Raw genomic sequence first — 21867 nt, 5'->3', positions numbered from 1 at the left:
AATATGGCCATGAAAATTTTTACATGTTCGGCTACCTAGCATTTACACCGCTGTTAAAATCTATGCTCACAACTAGTGCACCAATACAGTTATTAAAGAAAATTGTATCTGATAGAAGTTCAGAACATCTCAAATGTCTTGCATTAAAATTTAGGCCACTGACCGCAATTTAACCAGCGATCAATTCATTGTTTAAAGGGGTGTTACAAAGGCACAGATTTAGATTGGCATTTAATAAAATATTACAATCTATTAAAGCCAATCTAAACACAGTTAAAATATTTTGGTGTATTACAAAAGAAAATTAAAAATTAATAAATGTAAAAAAAAAAAAAAAAAGTTAACAAATTTCTGTGGGGGGGATATCGTTACATACAGACGAAGGTCTAACCTTCAAAGTCTACCCAAGGTCCCATACTATATGTAATGTAGAGGAAGTATTGTGATTCATTGTGGTATGTTTGTCCATCTGCAAATTAGCTTCTACGTCTTTGCTTTGCAGAGATATGTAGACAGCTTTCGCCCACCACTTGTCTGGTAACCCGGAAGGTTTGATGAAACAATTTATGTTCTGTTTCTAACATTTTCTACAGGTTTAATATCGCCAAAAGTTTTGAAAGAAATTTACAAACTATTTTTAGGATAAACATGTCTGGTTTAACTTTTTAAAACTTGAGAGAAATGTGTAATACAATGACATCAGTTTCAGTCTGCCTTAAAAGCAAGATGGTTGCTCCTAGCAACTTAAAATATTGTTAAAAATGTATGTAACAAAAAATAACTAAGCAGGTATTTAAGTAATAGTCATTAAGAACAAACAACAGAAGAATTCCTTAATAAAAATAAATAAATAAAAAAATTTTTTTTAAACACCTGGCTAATGCTTTAACCCCTTAAGGACCAACCTTCTGGAATAAAAGGGAATCATGACATGTCACACATGTCATGTGTCCTTAAGGGGTTAAGGAGTTAATATTCATTTTCATTAAAAAAAACAAAACAAACAAAAAAAACATTTATTTCCCTTTAATTACGTGTGACATAATTCACAGATTGCAAATAACACATGTCTATGCTACATAAAACATGTCCCGTAGTGATGCTGTGATAGGGAGAATTTGAACCACAAACAATCTTTATTTCTGCCTAGAACACACAATGATGTCATAACACTGTGCCATCTGATTCGCTAGCTGCAGACAGACAGCTATCAGTAAGAGCCTTAAATTAACCATTTTTATTTATTTATTTTTAAAGCTAGTGACATTCTCTATCTGACTCTACTATTCTGGGGCCTCTGCCAAGTTTACACAAACAAACTGGCCCTCGAACATCTACCAGCTGCCGTGCAGAGGAAAATAAAGGAGGGGGATACACAAATTAGGCATGTTGCTCCCCAAATGTCCCCTCCGGTACAGTACGTACATAAAGGGATACAATTATGGCATAGTTAGGAAACTCTAAGGTCTTTAAATACTAGTGGAAGCCCACACGTGCACAAATGTAAAATAACAGTGGATTAAAATATAGATCATTCATCAGTAGAACGTTACTGGAGGCTATATCCACAATGGGGATTAGAATAACCCTGTAAGCAGCCAATCCACTTCATAACATTTAATCATTTTGTTTAAACTCCGTACCGTGAAAAATGGTTTATTAGTCGATCTCCAACTAAATACCTGTTTAACACAGCGTCCCTTTTATTGCATTACAGTCAATTTATTTAGTGTCATATAGTTTGTTTGCGATGTAATTCTTTCATAAAGTTCTAATGATTAATGACAATAGTTTACGAATGCTCCGTCCAGAGGTAAATATTAAAGGGGCACAGTCACTTTGCAGGATTTGTAATATTAGGTTGGCATATTTCTTATATCTAATACATCTATGTTTGCAAGGTTGAAAAAATTAAATGTCGAAATCCATACCACTCTATATATCTTAATCCTGAAACAGAGAGCCTCCATCTTGGCTCCCTGTCAATCACGGTTATAAACTTTGCCCTTTGCAGTTGTCAATCGGAGCAAAGAGCATAGATAGATAGATGTTTCTGATATTCATTATCCAATGCAATGAACTGGATTGTGATGTTACATGCTAAAACTTTAAAGGAACACTGTTAAATGGACACTATAGTCCCCAATATAACTTTAGATTAATGAAGCAGTTTTGGTGTATAGGTCATGCCCCTGCAGGCTCACTGCTCAATCCTCTGCCATTTAGGAGTTACATCACTTTTGTTACTGTGTATGCAGCCCTAGCCACACTTCTGGTTTCATTTCCAACCGGCTGTTGACTTACTTTAGATATTTTTATCTCCTGCTCTATAAATTGAACTTTAAATCACAAACGGGAAGCTACTGCAAGGTGTAGCAATGTAGTAACAGAGCAGGAGATAAGAAATTCTAAATTAAACATAATTTGCAATAAAGGAAGTGCAAACATTAGATCTCACTTTACAGGAAGTGTTTAGGAAGGCTGTGTAAGTCACATGCAATATGGTGTGGCAAGGCCTGCAAAAATATAGTGATTTAACTTCTAAATATTGGGGAATTGATCAGTGAGACTGCAGGGGCATGATCTATACACCAAAACTGCTTCAATAAGCTGAAGTTGTATGGTGACTATAGTGTCCCTTTAAAATACACGTAAAAGCAAAATAAATTTAGCATCCTGTGGTATTAAAAAAAAGGTTAAAACAAGTTATTAAAAATTAAAAATAAAGGAATTTTCTATGTTTTATTTATTAGTGCAATAGCTAATGAAAGTTATTAATGGTGATTGCATATGAAAACCAAATTGACTGGATCTTTGTTACATGCTGGTGGGTGTAGTGGGATTTCTGTCATATTGTACAGCTATCACGTTGAGAGAAAAAAATAGAGGAGTGTGGTGGTCTAGGAGTAAAAAGGTGCTACATACCATCATGGCAATAAGTGCGCACACATAGCTTTGGTTCAAGATGACATTGCTCAGCACGTGAAGTGGGCTCTGGTCCTTGGCGCTTTGAGGAGCCTCATCTGTAGGAATCATTAAATAAAGTTTATTAGCGAGTTTATTGGTTTCTATTTCCAATGTTCTCTTACTGTTTGAGGTGGGTAAAATAGAAGTCAAGAAGAATTAGTATAGGTGCATAGCAAGGGGCAAACTAGAGAATAAAACCTGTCCAGTTTACATAAGAAACTGGCCCATGATTTATATGCCATGAACATTCATCACATCTGGACCAGGGCTAGACAAATAAATGGATATTACTACATTCCTGGCATATCTTTACTCCTAAATAGGTTATAGGGCTCATGTATATGGTGATTATGGTGTTAGGAGTCCTCTGATGTCGTCCCACAATACGTGAATCAAAACTTTTGACACTTACATGGGTTCCATTGGGGCCTACATCCCTACCATCCCCTCTTCAGATATTGCAAAAGCAGAAGTTCCATCTTATGCATTTGTGATATCAATTCCATGCGTCTTTGGACATAATTCATTGTCTGAGGAGTGTCTTCTGGTGATCAAAGAACATGCTTTCTGTCCAAATATAGACGAAATTAATATATCTAATGCAGAACCCTACTATCTATAACTGAAATGGGGTTCAGGAGTGCAGGCATTGGACTACTTAATGTGGAATGACACCGGGGGTCTCTTGGTACCATAACTACTTCAGCCCACTGTAGCAGTTATAGTCTTGGTTGGGGCCCCATTTACCTGTGATGCTGGTGGATTACTTAAAATGTTCGATCCTGACACAATGTAGTCTATACACACCGACACCAGAAAATAAATAAATAAAACATTTCTTTGGATAAAACAAACAAAAAGAAACCCAAACCCAGTAACTAATGTTTAATCCAATTTGTGAGAGCATCAAGCAGGTTTTAGACATAGGTGCTTAACAAACAGTTTTCTGATAACTTTGACAATTTATGGGTAACTCCCCTACATTTTTATTTTTTATTTTTTCCATTTTGTGCCTTCTGTCGAGGGAATAGTTACTGTGAGAATATCCATTACGTTTATGCTTCTTTTTTTAAATATGGGAAAAGCTTTAACACAGGAGAAAGGCGACAAACTTGCAAAGAGGCTAATTACATTTTATTTATTCATAATATGTACACATTCATTGCAAGCGTTTAGCTGTAAGTGATTCCAGCAAGCGTGACGCTACAAAAGGATCCAAAAAGGACACATAAAATGCCACCTTAAAAGTCGGTGTGTAAAGTATACACACAATCGCCTTGGATACACAATCTCAAATATACCCAACTCAATCAGCTTTGTAAGGTTTTCTAGATTTTTGGTGACACGCCAGTCATACGCTATTTCCTTGACAGATACAGGACATTCCGGTAAGACCAGCTAATCGTGCTAGACCAGTTTTTATGAAAACAAGTACCGAGCTGCATTCCTCAGACAATCGTTATCTTGAACATTTAGAGGAACCAAACTCCCCCGATCCCTTAATGCTTCACTGAAAAAGCCTGAATGAGGACTTCATAACCCATCATAGTCGGACTCCGTTCTGATAGGCACAGGCTGAGTCTACATACAGCACTACGGACAGTATGCCAGCACACGTGCCCAAAGACTTCATAGCCCTGAATTAAATTCAACCTTTGCGGTATTAGAGGGTAGCACTGTGGCTGTCACACATTTCCACTAGGTATTGGCTCCATTCTACTCTAAACTGGAAAGGAACGGTCACATCTAAGATGTTTGTTCGCCTGCACAGCCAATATCTACATTTTACTTAGCTGACAGTTTTTGCAAACAAAAACACACACATAAAAAAACAAACAAAAAAAAAAAACACAACAACAACAACAACCCCACAAAAAGGAAACCCACTCCCCAAAAAACAGTAGATTTTGTTTTTCAATTTCTCTTGTATGCCAAGTTGCCCCGACTATTGCCGTGATGCCAGATGTATGTACAGCACTACGGGACGTATGCCCGCATTTATTTTATGACTTCATAACCCAGCATACACAAATAAATGGGTGCCCAAAAGGTAGATCTCCAGGTGTGAGATTTGTGAGGTCTGAGATTTGTGACATGCTGGCATTTTACTTCATATCTTGTGAGTGGAAACTTGAATGAATTATTTTGTCATCTGTCAGATTGGTGCACTATGTCCTTGTGTCTCTCCTTTATATTTAAGGTTTAAAAGGAGATGTTGACCTTCATTGAATTTTAAAGAAACCTTTTTCTGTCTGCAATTTAACTCCATCCTGTGAGTGCATTATATATCTGCGCACTTTATGGTGTTTTAAACATCCTACACCATCTCTTGTGTTATACTGTTTTATAGATTGTATTTGCATATAGATCTCCAGGTGTAGAAGAATTACTACTCTCATGATACTTTGCTGGCCTTTAGAACGGCAAAGTATCATGGACAGTAGGTACTAAAACATTTTGTGGATCTACTATTTGAGCTACACTGTGTCTATTGAATTATTGAGACAACAGCCACGGTATTAGAGGAAGAGGTTGTGGGCACCAGGTCGAAGCCTTTATTCTGCATTCTTTTGGGTGTTTGTGTTGAAACGTATACCACACTTAAACCACAGCGGCTCTGCTAAACTCCCAATGACCTACTGAAAGGCTGAATGGAATGTTTAGAGAGATTAAATACAAGGACGTGGCAATGGACAATGTGTAGTCAATATTAACCCAAGCATGAGGTCAATAGAGACGTTTCTTTAGAGGAATACTACAAAACACAAACACTGCATCGCCGGGCTTCGCTCAGACAGAGATCATACGGCTCTGGCTGAGGTAGTGGAGGCAGGAAGCAGCGACCAGCAGATCCCAGGTAAGTAGTCACACAATTCTTAATAACAGTTTGACTACTTGCAATGGAGGGGGGAGGGCACTCTTGGCACCATAAATACTACGGTGTGCTGGTATGGTTATGGTGCTTGGAGTATTACTTTAATATACAGACAGCTAGTCACATTCCACGAGCAGAAAGTTTGTATTTCAGCCTAAGTCCCGATGGCAGGATTGGTTCACATGAATCCTAATTTACGGTCTGTTGTGACATTGAGGTCTCTCTGCACGACCTTGGTGACAGAGTTATAGATGTAAACTGGATTGATCAGTGTGAAATTGGTGCAGATGTTAGACCAACGTGGTAATATGATGCAAACACAAACCATTCGACAACCTACTATGGGACAATTTGTGTTTTTGATTAATCCTGTTGGACCCAGTTTTGCCTCGGTAAAAACAGAGGTCAATAGGGTTAATCACCAACGTGACTTCAACATGAATTTCAAATTTAGGATAAAACAGCCAAAGTCAGCTGTTTTTAGGTCAGCTATTATAAATCCCAACAATTGACACTTTGCTGAGCTCCGAACTGTAGCACGTTAAAATCAGATTGGCAAAATTGGTGTTTAACCCCTTAAGGACCAAACTTCTGGAATAAAAGGGAATCATGACATGTCACAGATTTTAAAGTTGCTAGAATTCAGTTTAGTGAATAAACCCCACACTGAAAAACCCTGAGTGCGTGTGTGCAGCATCGTACCTACAGTGAGGCTGGCAAGGCATTTGCAGGGGCAAGGCGGCACTTGCAGGGGGCTGCAAAAAAAGCCACCCCTCAAGTGCCCTGGGAAATACCTTGCCAGCCTCTTTTCCTGTGGGGCCAAGAAGCTGGCCACCTCAGGGCCCCCCCCAAGGCTGGCATGCGCTGCTGTTTTGAGGTGGGCGGCAAGGGAGCACTCCCCCCTGAGCTCTTCCTGCTCAGCTCCCTCGCGCTACCCGCAGTGATGCCAAAGCCATAATATGACGTAACTCCGGCATCACTAAGAAGCGCACCTCCACCGTTCACCTGTCTGCCCACCCGCCAAGCTGCAGCCAGTCCAACTGGACCACAGGGAAAATCCACTGCAGCACTCCCAAAGGTAGGAGTCTGGGTGGATTGAACTTTAAACTTTAATTTTTTTTTTTTTATTGTGTTAGTGTGTGTGAGTGTTAATGTGTGTGTTTGTAAATGTTTCAGTGAAAGTGTCAGAACATGCATCAGTGAGGGCGTGTGTCTGTTAGGGAGAGAAATTTGGGAAGGGGGGGTGGGGGGGGTGAGTGCCAGAGTTATGTCAGTGTGTGTGTATTTCCGTACTGACTAAGTTCTATACGGCACAGGGAGAGGACTGAACAGGTCTTACCAGGGATCCGAGCAGGCGCAGACTGGAGGTCATGCACAGTGCAATCCTGGAGATTGGTTGCTGCTCCTGTTTCAGTATTTGGCAACATGGGCTGAGAGAGAAAGAAAGGAAATTAAAAAAAAATTAAATAAAAAAAAATAAACTAAAAAAAGAAAAAAAAGTTGTACAAAGTGATCTCATTGTCGAGTTTGGACATGACCGGGTTCTTTTGATGATAATTTTGAAAGTTATTTTCCTTTCCTCATTTTCACTTATTACAGAACAGTTTATACTAGAACCATTATAGTGCGATGGGAAAATCCGCCGTTCTATTCAGCTGCAGAACATGTGGGTGAGCTGCCACGAGGCTGGTAATGTGCACCCCATACCGCACCCATAGCAATATGCGTTATTCAATAATAGCATCCAGATGGAATAACTAAACCTGCTCAAATGATTCACATGGAAATATTAAAATACACACGTACTCACTGAACTTTAGACAAGATCATTAGCATTAATCCAATGACGATCATATAAATGAATTAATGCTGCAGGATCGTGTAGTGGACGCTATGTCATGGACGGTAGTTTACAGCAAAGCTGTCAGAAAGCTCCTAGTTTTATCAAGTTCGAAATAAAATTGTGTGTTTAACTTAAAACGGGACTGGCTTTAATAAATATATTCTCAATGTGGAAGACGATTTAACTCCTCAAGGACATATGACGGAGATTTTCCGTCAAGCTGGCCTTTTACGCCTGAAGCTGTGTCCTTAACCCCTTAAGGACCAAACTTCTGGAATAAAAGCGAATCATGACATGTCACACATGTCATGTGTCCTTAAGGGGTTAAAGGGACACTGTAATCATCCAGACCACTTCAGCTATTTGAAGTGGTCTGGGTGCTGTGATGTGTTTTGACATTGCAGCTCTAAGTCTACCAGACAGCCACTGGGGGCGCTTCCGGAATCCAAACTGGCTTTTGGTCCGTTAGCTGACGCTGGACGTCCTCACGCTCTGCATGAGGACGTCCAGCGTCAGATTTTCCCCATAGGAAAGCATTGAATAACGCTTTCCTATGGGGAGGTCTAATGCATGCGCGGGGAAGGAGCCATGGCATAGCCCATCGGCGCTGGATTCAGGTAAGTGGCTGTAGGGGTTTTAACCCCTTCAGCACCGCGGGAGGGTGGGGGAGAGGGGCGCGAGGGAGGAGGAGACCTATTAAACCTACAGTGCCAGGAAAACGGCTTTGTTTTCCTGGCACTATATACCTTTAAGGGTTTAATCCATTATCCCATAAAATCCGCTTCACTGCTATACAGTCATATTATGTATTTTAGGGCTAGGGTATTGGTGATGGGGTTTGTGTTACGGTTCTTTTTATCTTTGACAGCACTAGGACATACAGGTCTTGGTCCATCTGAGATTAGTGGGCGTTACACTAGCAGAGGAGACCGAATTGTGCAGTTTCTGTCTTTTCAGCTCACCTTTGGACACATCATTATCGGAAAAAGAGCAGAATGAATATTACGACAGTCCCTGAACATTCATGTCACAAGAGCAAGACACCGCACTGTACAGGCGGCAGTTAAACCATGCGTTAAAGAAAATAATGCACTGTGCAGTCTGTGTTTTAAAAACATAATTTACCCCCTGGAATAATGAACAGGTTACACATTTATATAGATAAATCCCTCCCTCCCCCCCCCTCCCCCCCCCCTTATGTTAAAACTTGATATTCTAAATGGAATAACAGAAACTAGTGATAGGGTCTCACCCTAGTCTCCTCTCTGAGATTATACCGTTCCTTGTCCCACATGTGCCTTTCTGCCAACTCCATAAGTTCGTGGTCAGATTTCTGGGCCACACATCCTCCACTCTTTACCTCTTCCTGTACCAGAGACATAATCCCTATCATTAATACAGCTACCACACATGACCATCCAATGTGAGCGGCTTTGCAAACATGGTCAGAGCCAGGAAGGCCAGTTTGCCTTATAGATCTCTTCTCTACTAACCTGTCTCTTTCTCCAGGTTCTCATCTTCAGCAGGGAGATGACACCGTAATAAAGTAACAGCAGGATTCCAGGGTTCACATACACCGGCCAATCAAAGCTCTGGTTTAGAATGAGATCATCGATGTTTCCTGTGCAGTTGTAGTGAACTATGATTTCATTCAGACCAAATAACCTGCGACGAGAGCAACACGCAGCAATGAAATCGATTGCGACATATGAGCGAACAAGCAGCTCTTGTAAATAAGCCTACTGGTGAGACGAAAATAACCAAAAATAATTGAATATGAAAAGGAAAAACAAGAAAACGTGCAAGTTAGTAGGTAAGAAGTTAAATATAGGTATTCCTTCAGATTTAAAATATTCTTCACTCCAAAAGCTGAACAAGAAATTTCTTCATCCACTTCCAATTTCCTAAATATCTCACGATCTGCTGGGAGGCAACGCGATTCTTGATTACAATATTCCTTTACCATTGTAATACCTCCGCCGCTAGGACTACAATAGATGAATCTGATTACAACGCTTTCAGGGTTAATTCTTCTCTTCTTGGCAAATTATATTTGCTCTTTATGTTTGCCAATATTTGCTCTGGTTTTTGAAAGGTTTTTTGTTTAAAATCAGCTACACACTCAAACACTTGCAGTGGACCAGATCTACCTGAACGTGAATGAAAATCAGATCCATTCTATTAAGACCCGTGCGTACGTATAGATCTATCATTTTAATCCCTGCTCTATTGCTACAAGTTTTAAGAAAAAAAATATTAAAACGTTTAAAAATAGTGATGAATTTTTGGACATCTACAGAATTCTTAGAAAATGGTCTGAGTTCCAAGCCAGGATGACTCAATACTCTTGGACAGTGGATGAAAAGAAAATTCTAATTTCTATTCCCCCCTTGTATCATTCCTTCCTGCACCTCTCCACTTTGGATCCTAACCCAAAAAGGTGCCCCCAATGTGTCTTTATTCAAGGCGCAGAACTGGTTTTGAAATGGGATGCCATTTTTGGTTTCCCACGGGATTCTCCATCACAATCCATCCCTTGTTCCCTTCACCTTCTAGGTGTTTCATAACACATATACTGCTCCCTCTGCCCATTACCATTCCATAATGATTTCCTCTCTCCTGATTAACATCCTCGCTTTTGTACATGATTTTAAATTAAATGATTTCTATTAAATATTCTGGAAAGCTTCATGCATCTCACATACTCTGATCTGCATACATATGTATTCCTTAATTAAATCAGAAAAATCCCCTCTCTTTCCATTTTTACAATCCATCTCATCTTATATTTAAAAATAAAATAAAAATGTTTTAACCTTAAGCAGTGTGACAACAACACACGGGGACATTTACAAAGTGGTGAGGCTAATCCAGAACTCCACACAGAAACATGAAACCACAAAAAAATAAAACATAAAAAAATAATAACTTACGGCCTGCTAGTTACTGGAAAACCAGATTTTCTCTGACTAATTTCCTGAGAAAGTGCTGTTTAAAGGGACACTACAAGAACTATTATTCCACCTCCTCATCTACCGGGACATTTAACAAAAATTGCTGCAGCTAGAAGTACACCCCTTCACTGAAACATATTACTGGGGAACTTGGGCTATCACTCTGCCCAAACAAGTTCATGCTAAGAAATGAGCTAAAACTTCTAAAAATCCCTGCTGTGCCCCTAAAATATTGCTGTTGATGGGATTTATAGAACAACTCGGCACTGGCAAAGAAAGCTACAAGAGCATTATGATTGGTAGAGAAGCCTCCTAAATGGAGGGTGCTTTTTCACGGTGGATGGATCTAAAAAAAAAAAAAAAAAAAAGGAGTTTGCAAATGCTGCAGATCTCCTGTCTGCAGCTTTTGCAAGCCCTCCCCTTCTAACCCCGCCCAGACTTTCTGTGGCTGTCCAATCATAGACTTCCCACTGCAGCTCAATGAGAAGTTTTTGCAAGGCAGGTGCTCTGAGCAATTGCTGCCTCTTGAGTTTAGCTCCACTGAGCTAAACAACTAAAGAAGAAACAGAACTGGGTGTCTGGTTGATAACCAGGGATCACAACAAGGTTAATTTACAAAAGTGCTATTTTCTATTGATCTCTCTCCTTTTTGTAAAATTAAAAAGAGCACACACTGCACAAGGCATTTTAGCAAGCTGAAATGCTTTTAGGTTCTGGAGTATCCCTTTAAGATCAAATTTGTCAAACTGGAGACATTTTCTTACTCCCCTTTTCCATTTCAGCTACTTCGTCCTTAAATTTGAAATTCACTTTGAATTCTCAGTAAATAAACCCTACATGCTTAAACCGTCAAACCTTTTGGAATAATAGGGATCATAAAGGCAGCGTAAGATACTTTTTTGGAATGTCTATTATGGACACATTAATTGTAAAATACTATAACGAGAAACGGTTTTGTGAGCTTTACTGACAAATAAAATATTGTATAAAGGGAACACATTCACTTACAGGGTTATTCATTATAGGGTACATACATTTATACATTTGTTAACAATCTTGTATTATTATGTCAAAGTCCAGGAATGTCCCTGATCAGTTACTCATCCTTTATTGAATAACCCGGTCTGTGTATTTTTCTTATTTTATTTCTCTTCCCTTTTCAAACTGTAGATACTAGATACTGTTTAAGCAGACAGGGCTTGGTGGCGCTAAATAAATAATGAAAATTTGTATATCCCCAAATCTGTGGAATAAATCAAGGGAATTATGTTGGGAACGGTCTTAAAAATAAGATTTTTTTTCACGTAATATCCTATTTTGAAAGAACCATTTACTGGAAATGATACAGGGTAATTCCATTTTGAAAAAGTAAAAAATATATATATATATAAAAAGAAGGAATTTTCACTTTGGAAAAATTAAATGCAATGAATTTATTGAAATTATATACTCTAAAAAAAAATATATATATATATATATATATATATATATATTATCACAGCGTCTCTTTAATCAGCAATATTTTACGCAAGTGGAAAAACCTGCTCTGGTGTACAATGTACCTTGGGGTAAGCACTGCAAATTCCGCAATTAATCTAGCTTCAGGTACCTTTTTGTGGTTGAATGGAATGAGCCAATCAGTGAAGAAAAAAAAAAATAGTTTAGAAAAGTCATTTAAATATTTTCAAATCTGACTGGGACACTTGGCAGCTGGGAAGCAGATTTGGATGTTTTTAGGGTATAAAAAGCTTGAGACGTTTGAAACTTGTATTCTTATATATATATGCCAACAATATTTAGTCTTCTACACTGAAAATTGACTCTGCTTGGTACCCAGAATTTTTCACTCATTGTCATATAGTGTTCCATAGGGATCTCATTCTAACCAGGGACATAGCAAAATAGGATCGCTTTTACAAAGTCTAAACTTGATAAAAGAGTAAGGTTTTCAAATTTCGCAAAACATTTATTTAAAGGTAAAAAAAAAAAATTTAGAAAATTAATATCCATGGATTTTTTTTGTTCTTGTTTTTATCTAGCCTAGTCTTCAAGACGAAGAGAAACATCTTGAGAAACCTCAAATTTCCCCAAATTATAGTAAAGCTACTATTATTGCCTTTATCTTTCTTCACCACGAATGCAATATTTATTACACCTCTTCCCTATTTATCTGCTCTGTGTATTTTAATTCTCAGACAGCGTTCTGCGGTTGGTCTTCAAATCGGACACTGGTCTTTTCAGCAAAAACATAACAAAAAGACTACAGTCTTCAGTGAAAAGATTCAGGATTGAGAAATTAAAGAGGACGTGGAATGGAAGATTACAAAAATGAAGAGTGAAGTAGAAAGTTATAGCCAACTGGAATGTTTGTTTCGGTGAGTTTTTCCCAAGTTTGAAAAAGTCTCATTCACCCTCTAAATTTTTGTACAAGTATAAAGTTATTTATATAATTAAAGGACCACTCTAGGCACCCAGACCACTTCAGCTTAATGAAGTGGTCTGGGTGCCAGGTCCAGCTAGGGTTAACCCATTTTTTTTATAAACATAGCAGTTTCAGAGAAACTGCTATGTTTATAAATGGGTTAATCCAGCCCCCAAATCCTCTAGTGGCTGTCTCATTGACAGCCGCTAGAGACGCTTGCGTGATTCTCACTGTGAAAATCACAGTGAGAGAACGCAAGCGTCCATAGGAAAGCATTGATAATGCTTGCCTATGAGACCGGCTGAATGCGCGCGCAGCTCTTGCCGCGTGTGCGCATTCAGCCGAATGGGAAGAGAGGAGGAGGAGAGGAGGAGAAGAGCTCCCCGCCCGGCGCTGTAGAAAGGTAAGATTTTAACCCCTTCCTCTCCCCAGAGCCCGGCGGGAGGGGGTCCTGAGGGTGGGGGCACCCTCAGGGCACTATAGTGCCAGGAAAACGAGTATGTTTTCCTGGCACTATAGTGGTCCTTTAATACATAGGGATGTAAACTGAACCCAGGGTAAGGGGACTGTTGGCTTCCTGCTATTGCTGGGCAGGGAAGACATTTGTGTGTTCACTCAGGATGTTCAGTAGATTTATGTAGGAGAATGAATCGTAACATTCTGAATAGCTGAAGTTTTAATGATAATAAATATTAACCAGGACCTGCAAATCCTCTTTTATGATGCTGTCAAAATTACAGCTAATAAAACTACCATAAAAAAATTAGATACACACTCTGGGACCCAATATCAGTGCACCAGCATGATTACACTTAACGTGTATTGTTTAAGTCGTTGCCGTCTAAATTTTTATAGAAAAGGACTACAAGTTGCCAATAGAGGCATATCAGTGCTGGTGGCGTAGAACATATGAAAAAATATAGAATTAAAAGAATCTTTGTGTACAGACCCTCCACGGCATGGAGAGGGCTACTCCTAGATATCCAATAAAAATAGATCCACAGTGGTGTCAACTGCCTAGAGATTAATTTAAATTGTAACAGCCAATGACTGATTTCATGAATACGAGTATTTATTTCTCAAATAATTTCAAGACACTGGTAAATAAACATATGCTGGTTCTACTCCATGGTAGTTTAAAAGTGTACATAAATAATGGTAATGGATTCTAAACTGAATACATAACTGAAGCTATTCAAAACAACCTTACAGGGTATCCAAACTGGGTCAATTAAATCTCATCTCATAGCTAAATGCTTGACTAGAAGATCAAGCTGAAAGTGAACCAATGCCCACCATGGAGACTGAAGACTGGAAACCAAGATATAGGCAACACATAAGGAAGCTAGTAAGCTGGATCAACTTCACAAAGGTGGAACCATCAAGGATAGATCCTAGTTACTAAGAAAATACAAAGGTATGCCCATACTAGCGGCCCTGGAAGTGGCTAAGCACACAGGCAACCATATTGAGCAGATACACCAGAGAAGCAGAGGCCAATAGAATAAATGCCCTGTTTACCAAAGAACCATCCAAGGTGGATGTACAGCTGCAGGGTAACCACAACATATCCATCCAAGACCCACCCATAGCAGAGACTGAACAGTACTGGAAGAGCATCTCAGAGAAAGAAGCATCACATAACACCTAGGCCCAGTGGCTTCTAGACCTGAAAGCAGACCACTGCACGCTGCCAGAACAGGAACCAGTCACCATCACAGTGATAGATATCCAACAACAAGTAGCCCACATGTTGCAAGATCCCATGACCATAACATCAGGAAGAAGGTGGACAAATACCAGACTGAAATAACAGCTAGAAGGCGATAATAAACAAAACAATATGTTAAATCTAAACATTTATATATATGAAAAAAAATATATAGAGAAAAAGCAGTTGTAGTAACCATTTAAGATCAAACCCAAACTGTATGTAAAAGCAAAATGGTTACAGAGGTGTTTGGAAGCAAATGCTAATATACCTGTAACGTTAGTCAAACAAGGATTTATGCCAAAGGAGCCTCTCTAACAAATAATGTATCCACAGAGAGAAATCACAGCTATCATTCATTAGACTGACACAGGCAAACCATAGCAACCGCAACGTACAGACACTCTAAACAGGAGTACCGCCTGCCAACTCCCAGCTGAAAATAACCAATCTGCGGCTGGTGCTGGTCAAACCACGGACTTGAAAGAACACTTAATAGAACATTCTGAGAAAATGGCGTTCAGCCAATAGGAAACCGGATCTGTAATACATGTATTTCCTATTGGCTGCACGTAGCATTTTATCTGGTTTATTCAACTTGCAGAAATCATTCTGAATGTAAATTCAGAACAGAGACCAGCCCAAGATATGTATAGAAATCAGCCCTGGGGCAACCAACACTAAAATTAAATGAAACTGACGCCTAGGGCAACACTAAAAATGAATGAGTAGAGCAACTTGCCCAAACAGCGCTCTGTTCAGAACCTTTGTTTTTTGGCTAAAATAGCGGTGTTTAAGATCTTTTCTATTTGAACTGTTCTGGTCTAAATCTGTTCCCTTGTCATTCTCCATAAATTCATGGTTTATTAAATAGTACTGACTCTATATAGCCAATTAGTTTTGTACCCACTGCAATTCCACTTTAATATTGATTTCATTATTTTATACCTAGGAGGCTGGGTTATCTGAACAGAGATACATTTTACTTTGACATAAGAATAGCAATCACATTGAAGCCTACAGGACCATTTACCAGTGGTAAATTTGGCATTGGATCCAGGGAAGCTTCAGCCATACATACCTTGCCCATAGTTGTTCCGGGGGAAATAGGTTCTGTATAAACTGTGTCTGGTAAACGTAGAGGCAGATGATGTGACCACCAGCAAAAAATCCAATCATGACGCACAGCGCATGAAAACCCAGGCGGCTGATGGGAAAGTGACAGGCCCACCACGTGCACAGCCCAATAAAGGCCAAATAATACGCAGCCGAGAACGCTGAGGGAACAGTGATACCTGGAGCAATAAAGTAGAACGGAAGTGAATTACATTATTATAGAAGCCTTCCTATGATTAACACGTGCAGAAAATAAAACGCAATATGAATTTAAGAAAACATGTATGGAATGTACGTAAAGAGATTGTATGGAACCTCATCATTTCTGATGTCTGCCTGTTTTGGAATCTTCAGAAAAGATTTTGTTACATTGATGAACCTTGGATGCGCATCTTGGAATGTGCCACAATAGAGGTACCATAATAGAGCTTTTACAGGAAATCTGGATTCCATCAAACATTTTATGGTAGCTAATTACATAGATTCAGACAATCACACTTTATTACCATTCCCACGTGTCCAAGAAACACAATGTGTGAATAGCTACATTGTAACATTTAAATTTACTTAAAACGTTATATAGCAATACTTCATATTTTACTTTAAGAAGGCCAAAGAATGGCAATGACCTTACGTACACATACTGGAGGGGGAAGGAAACAAGAAGAATACCTTCCTCCAAGTTCATTGTAAATCGCATAGAAGTTGGCCATCCATACATGATGCAAGAGGGTACAGTGGTTCAAAGTGTCCTATAAGCACCCTAACCACTTCAGCTTACACTAGTCAGTATTGTGCAAACATTTTGGATTCAGTACTCCTGGTCTGTTTGGGGGGTGGGTGGGGTTTTTTTTTGTCTTTGTTTTTTTACTGTTTAACCATTTTTGGGCAGTTTGACACAAACTAGAGTTTCCAGCACTCAAAGCTAAAACCTGAGGCATCTGTTCATTTATTGGGAAACCATGTTATCTAAACTTAGATAGAAATTGTAGACTGCAAAGAATGCATTTATGGAGGGTATGGTCGAGAATGGGTTATGCATTAATCACTTACCTGCAAGAGCCAGCAGTATTATGGCTAAGGTCTTTCCCACCGCCTCCAAGAGCTTGTGTGCCGCCTCTTTGATCCGTAAGGCCAAATCACCATCGTGCTGAGACACCAGGATGTCCTCCTCTTCTTCTGTATCAACATTCTCTCTGTGTTCAGCTTCTATACCCTCCTCTTCCAACTGTAGATACCAGAGAAATCCATTAAAAAAATAATAATAATAACATTCAATGCAAGACATAATATTCTAAACATGAGGTATCTCCAGCCAGTTAGGCAGCTTTCAGAGTTCTGGTCCCATGTGCCAATGGAATAATATCAATGATTAAAAGGTTACATTTCTCTTGCTTGACGTGTGCCATGGGTTCACAGATGTCATTACCCAACTCAATGGCAACCATTTAATGGACCTTGGGAATATATCAGACTGAATCAACCCAGGAAAGAAAAGAAAAAAGAAAACTTACTACAGTGAGGGCTGAACTAATACTACACTTGGTGCCATAACCAACTAAGCTACCCAAAATGGCAACAGTGAGATGATACATCAGACTATTTAATCAGCTATTATTTATAAAAGTGCCAACACTGGAAAACTGTACAATTGGTGAACGAAACATGGGCAGGTCAGATAAGGAAGAGAGGCAACAATACACAAGAATAAAAATGTACGTAACGCAAAGTGAAGAATGATTGCAAGGAGTACACAGTAGAAATCCAAAGGGAGAAAATGTGTCTGGATCGTTGATTTTAAAGAAGAATGTTGAAGATTTGAAAAAAGACTGAGGGTGGTGTAAATGGATGAGGAAGAGGACTCCCTTAAGAATGGGGCAGGCACAGGTCTTGTTCTCTATATGAAAATTGGAGGTAGGAAGATGTACCGAGCAGAGAAAGAAAGGCCTGAGATAAGATGCTTGTGCTAATTATTGGAGATATCAAGATTGAGTTATGGAGGGCTTTGGATAGGAGTACTAGAATTCTTTGTTTAATACTAGAGGGATAAAGGAAATCATTGGAAGGACCTATGAGAGTGTGTAGCGTGAGCGGTAACGGAGATAAGCCTGGCACTATTATTCTTTAAGGAACAAAAGCATGGGATCTCCCCATTCAGTCACTGGCAGTCATCAGTAGAATTTCCTTAAGATATAAATTAAAAGGTTTATGTCAAACGTCTTTACGCTGTGTTGGTCTTTTTCCATACGGCAACGCATGGCTTAAATCTCTGCTACTGAAAGAGTTACATTTTCATTATAAGCAGAACGTTTGGCATTACTCCAGCAGCCGCCTTCTCAAGGTACACAGCTGCATTCCTCTGATTTAGGACTCTTGAAATGAGAGCAACACATTTCCAGGATGCAAAATATGTGTTTTTAACAACGGTTTTATGAAGAAAGCAAATATGGGATTTCACACTAATATCATGGTTTGCAAAGTATGGGAAAGACACTGATATAAGCGCAATGCAAATGTCAATAGCTTGCCTTTAGACCTTTTCAATTCAAATCAACCAAATTTGATTGAAAACTTTGCCAACATACGATTGGGTTAGCGGTATTCGTCAATGCTATTTACAGCGGCAGGTCCTCACAGGACAGAGGTTACATTATTCGTCAACTGTCACTCGATGTTGCAGGTCACTTATCATGCAACATAGCAGCTGTGTTCAGTAAATTCCATTTACAGGGTTACGGGGGCAGGTCACTTACCCTTCTCTAACTCTGGCTGCTTTTTTTTTTTTTTTTTTTTTACCACCTGCCACATTATCAGCAGGAGGTTGTGTAAGAGATGTTGCCGTATTCAAAAATTGCACTTATCCCTCGGGAATGGAACCAAACACAATGTATCACATTAATAAAAGCTGTAGTCTAAGTCTGGAATAAGTAAGTAAATGACCCAATACAAATTCACGTTAACATTAAGCGTGCTTCCTGCAAAGGGCATTCAGTGCAAACGAATTTCCCATGATTCCGATTTTATCTCAGAGGAAAACACCCAGAGCAAACGGGGTATATTTTTGCATAAAATGGCATAATAAAACCCAGAAACATGAATTATCCAAAATGGCATCGTACATAAAACGGTCCTGATCATGCCATCTAAATATGTCTATCATGGAGCCTTCTGTTAGCTATTTTACATGCCATATTCACAAATATTATAAATGTTCTGTGAGATGAATATATAAATAGTGACCATTCCACACTCCAAAATCTGTACATTTGCACTCTCTAGTCCTGATTCCACAGGAAGCCCTCAAAAAGCACAATGTTTGTACAGAATGCATGCAATAATTTGCTCTTTATTTATTAACTTATGTTATGCCAACCTGCCAATTGTCATCTTGGTTTTTTATCATTGCCTATTTTGTAGTTTAGCTTTTTGTAACACCATACAAGTGCAGAGCTACATTTTAGCATTTAATCAAGCTTGTGCTTTTAATACCAGTCCCTCCCTTAAAGGGACAATATAGTCACGGTCATCATTTATCTCAGGAAATTGGTTATAATTCCTGGAGACCTCTGGCACTGTCTCTCCATTCAGTGTTCAACCAGTTTTGATCAGTTCATCACTAAAAAAGTGTGCCTGGCCGCCCACTGCCTGGCCCCAAATAGAGGTATTGCTACAACAGAGACACTCACTTCCTTCTAGCCATACCAATTCATACCAGCAATGAATGCTGTGATAGGCTGAAAGCAGTTCGCTGGCATCCTCGGCCAATCACAGCATCCAATTGTTGCTTATACTAACGCTTCCTCATTAGTCCAAGAAGCACAGGGGGATGGACTGCTAGGGACTCTCATTCACCATTAAATTGTAAAAAGGCTTTAATGCTGAATTAAAAGGACGGTTCCAGGGCACGCCAGAAACTATAACAACTTAAATTAAATGAAGCGGTTACAGTGCCTACAGTGTCCCTTTAATGCACCTGCTCTGAATCCTGTAATAACCAGTTCTGCAGAGTATCACTGTATGTGAACTGCCATGCACACTGATTTACATATCAATTGTTTCAAACTGGCAAAGCATAGATCACATAATTATATTAAGCATCACACTTCTTCCTGAAACCTCCGTGGTCATGCGACTGAATTACTGCACAAATTATAGTTTTAGATCTTTAATAGCTGCATCTAAATACTAATGGCAGATAAAAAAAAAATCTAACTAATGTGGTATGTGATGTGAGAAGTGTTTTTTTTTTTTTTTGTCTGTTTGTTTTTTAGACACTTTATAGACATAGCTTGGACAAGCACTATCGATACGTGCAATATCCTAGCTTTAAGGGATATTGTTTCTTTAATGTTTCGACTTTAGAACAGTTGCACAGCTGGATGAATGATACATTTACGGAGACAAGAATTTAAAACGTATGACATTCTCAGCTGTATGTGTTGTGCTTTCAGTCTGCTAACCATTCTTTGCACGAACACATAGAAGACAAAGCAGTTTATCAAATTAGGGAGGGCTGTGTTGGTAAGAGTAGTAAACGCCATAATGTAAATACATAGTCCATGAATGAATTTAAAAAAAAAAAAAAAGGATAAGCTCATGACTGTTTCTATTTATGAAAACTTAGCTTATATAAATAGATAAAATACACATTAAAAATAGTCCACTGCCCAACTAAAATAAAAAAAAAAAAAAAAATTAAAGGCCCATTATAGGCACCCAGACCACTTCAGCTCAATGAAGTGGTCTTGGTGCCAGGTCCCTCTAGTTTTAACCCTGCAGCTGAAAACATAGGAATTTCAGAGAAACTGCTATGTTTCACTGAGGGTTAATCCAGCCTCTAGTGGCTGTCTCACTGACAGCCGCTAGAGGTGCTTCCACGCTTCTCACTGTGAAAATCACAGTGAGAAGACGCTGGACGTCCATAGGAAAGCATTGAGTAATGCTTTTCTATGTTCCCCAGCACAGAGGGAGCCTGGCGCTGGAGAAAGGTAAGTGGCTGAAGGGATTCTAACCCCTTCAGCCCAGCGGGAGGAGGGCCCTGAGGGTGGGGGCGACCTAATGACCCTATAGTGCCAGGAAAATGAGTTTGTTTTCCTGGCATTATAGTGATCCTTTGAAAACACTGTTTAGTAGTTAGACCTCCAATGAAAGCATTGAATTATGTATTTTTTCACTAGGTATATCTAATAACAGCCTGTAAATGCTGCAGATCTTTTGTCTCCAGCCTTTGCAAACCCTCCCTCTTCTAACTCCGCCCAGACTTTCTGTGGCTGTCCAATCACAGACTTCCCAATGCAGCTCAATGAGAAGTCTTTGTAAGGCAGGTGCTCTGGGCAATTACTGCCTCTTGAGTTTGTCTCCACTGAGCCAAATCAAACCAGGAAGTAACAGAACTGGTCATCTGATTGACAGCCAGGGATGTGTAACAAGGTTAATTTACAGCTATTACTATTTCTATTAAAAATTTAACTTTTTTAGAAAATGAAAAAATAAAAATAGGATGCACTCTTCACACATAGAGCACTTCAGCAAGCTAAAGTGATTTAGAGGTCTAAATTGTTCCTCCAATTCCCTATTTTTTTTTTTACTTATTTTTTTATCTGGTAGGTGTCCATGTGGTTAAATTAGTTTAGGCTGAAAGAACTGAATTGGAAAAATGTTCAAACCATTTTTGCTACGCTGTATTTTGGCGTCAGTTTCTCAACTCCCTAGTTGATAATCCATAAACCCTGGTTTAGTGATTAAAACCTTATGTACACATAGTAACCGGTTTTTATCTTGGGTTTATCAATGAACCTGTAATATTTGATGGACCTGCAAGATAGAAGTTTAGATAGCGTGAGTTGAGATGTTAATTAAGATTGTATTCACAGATAAAAAATTTTTTTTTTTTTTAAATGCTGACCTTTACATTTTGGACAATCATTAACCATGCAGTGCATCAGGCTGTGGGCACGCAATGGTAATTGTAGCCAATTA

The 21867-nt window shown here is 39.0% G+C and overlaps 1 protein-coding gene across 3 annotated transcripts in view; it reads right to left on the bottom strand.

The window, feature by feature from the left end:
* The window catches only part of PIEZO1 (piezo type mechanosensitive ion channel component 1 (Er blood group)), a 123523-nt gene that overhangs the window by 39930 nt on the left and 61726 nt on the right, over window positions 1-21867 (bottom strand). For all 3 annotated transcript variants that reach the window (XM_063437630.1, XM_063437631.1, XM_063437632.1), the window contains exons 6-11: window positions 16942-17116; window positions 15854-16067; window positions 9179-9350; window positions 8938-9051; window positions 7182-7272; window positions 2926-3023 (exon numbers count right to left, since the gene is read on the bottom strand). In XM_063437630.1, coding sequence (XP_063293700.1) covers window positions 2926-3023; window positions 7182-7272; window positions 8938-9051; window positions 9179-9350; window positions 15854-16067; window positions 16942-17116 — 864 coding nt within the window. The remainder of the gene's footprint in view (window positions 1-2925; window positions 3024-7181; window positions 7273-8937; window positions 9052-9178; window positions 9351-15853; window positions 16068-16941; window positions 17117-21867) is intronic.

Source organism: Pelobates fuscus, chromosome 12, assembly GCF_036172605.1.
Source record: "Pelobates fuscus isolate aPelFus1 chromosome 12, aPelFus1.pri, whole genome shotgun sequence".
In the NCBI taxonomy this organism is placed as follows: domain Eukaryota; kingdom Metazoa; phylum Chordata; class Amphibia; order Anura; family Pelobatidae; genus Pelobates; species Pelobates fuscus.
Note: the sequence above shows the minus strand (reverse complement) of the source record. Positions and strands in the feature narration are given on the sequence as shown.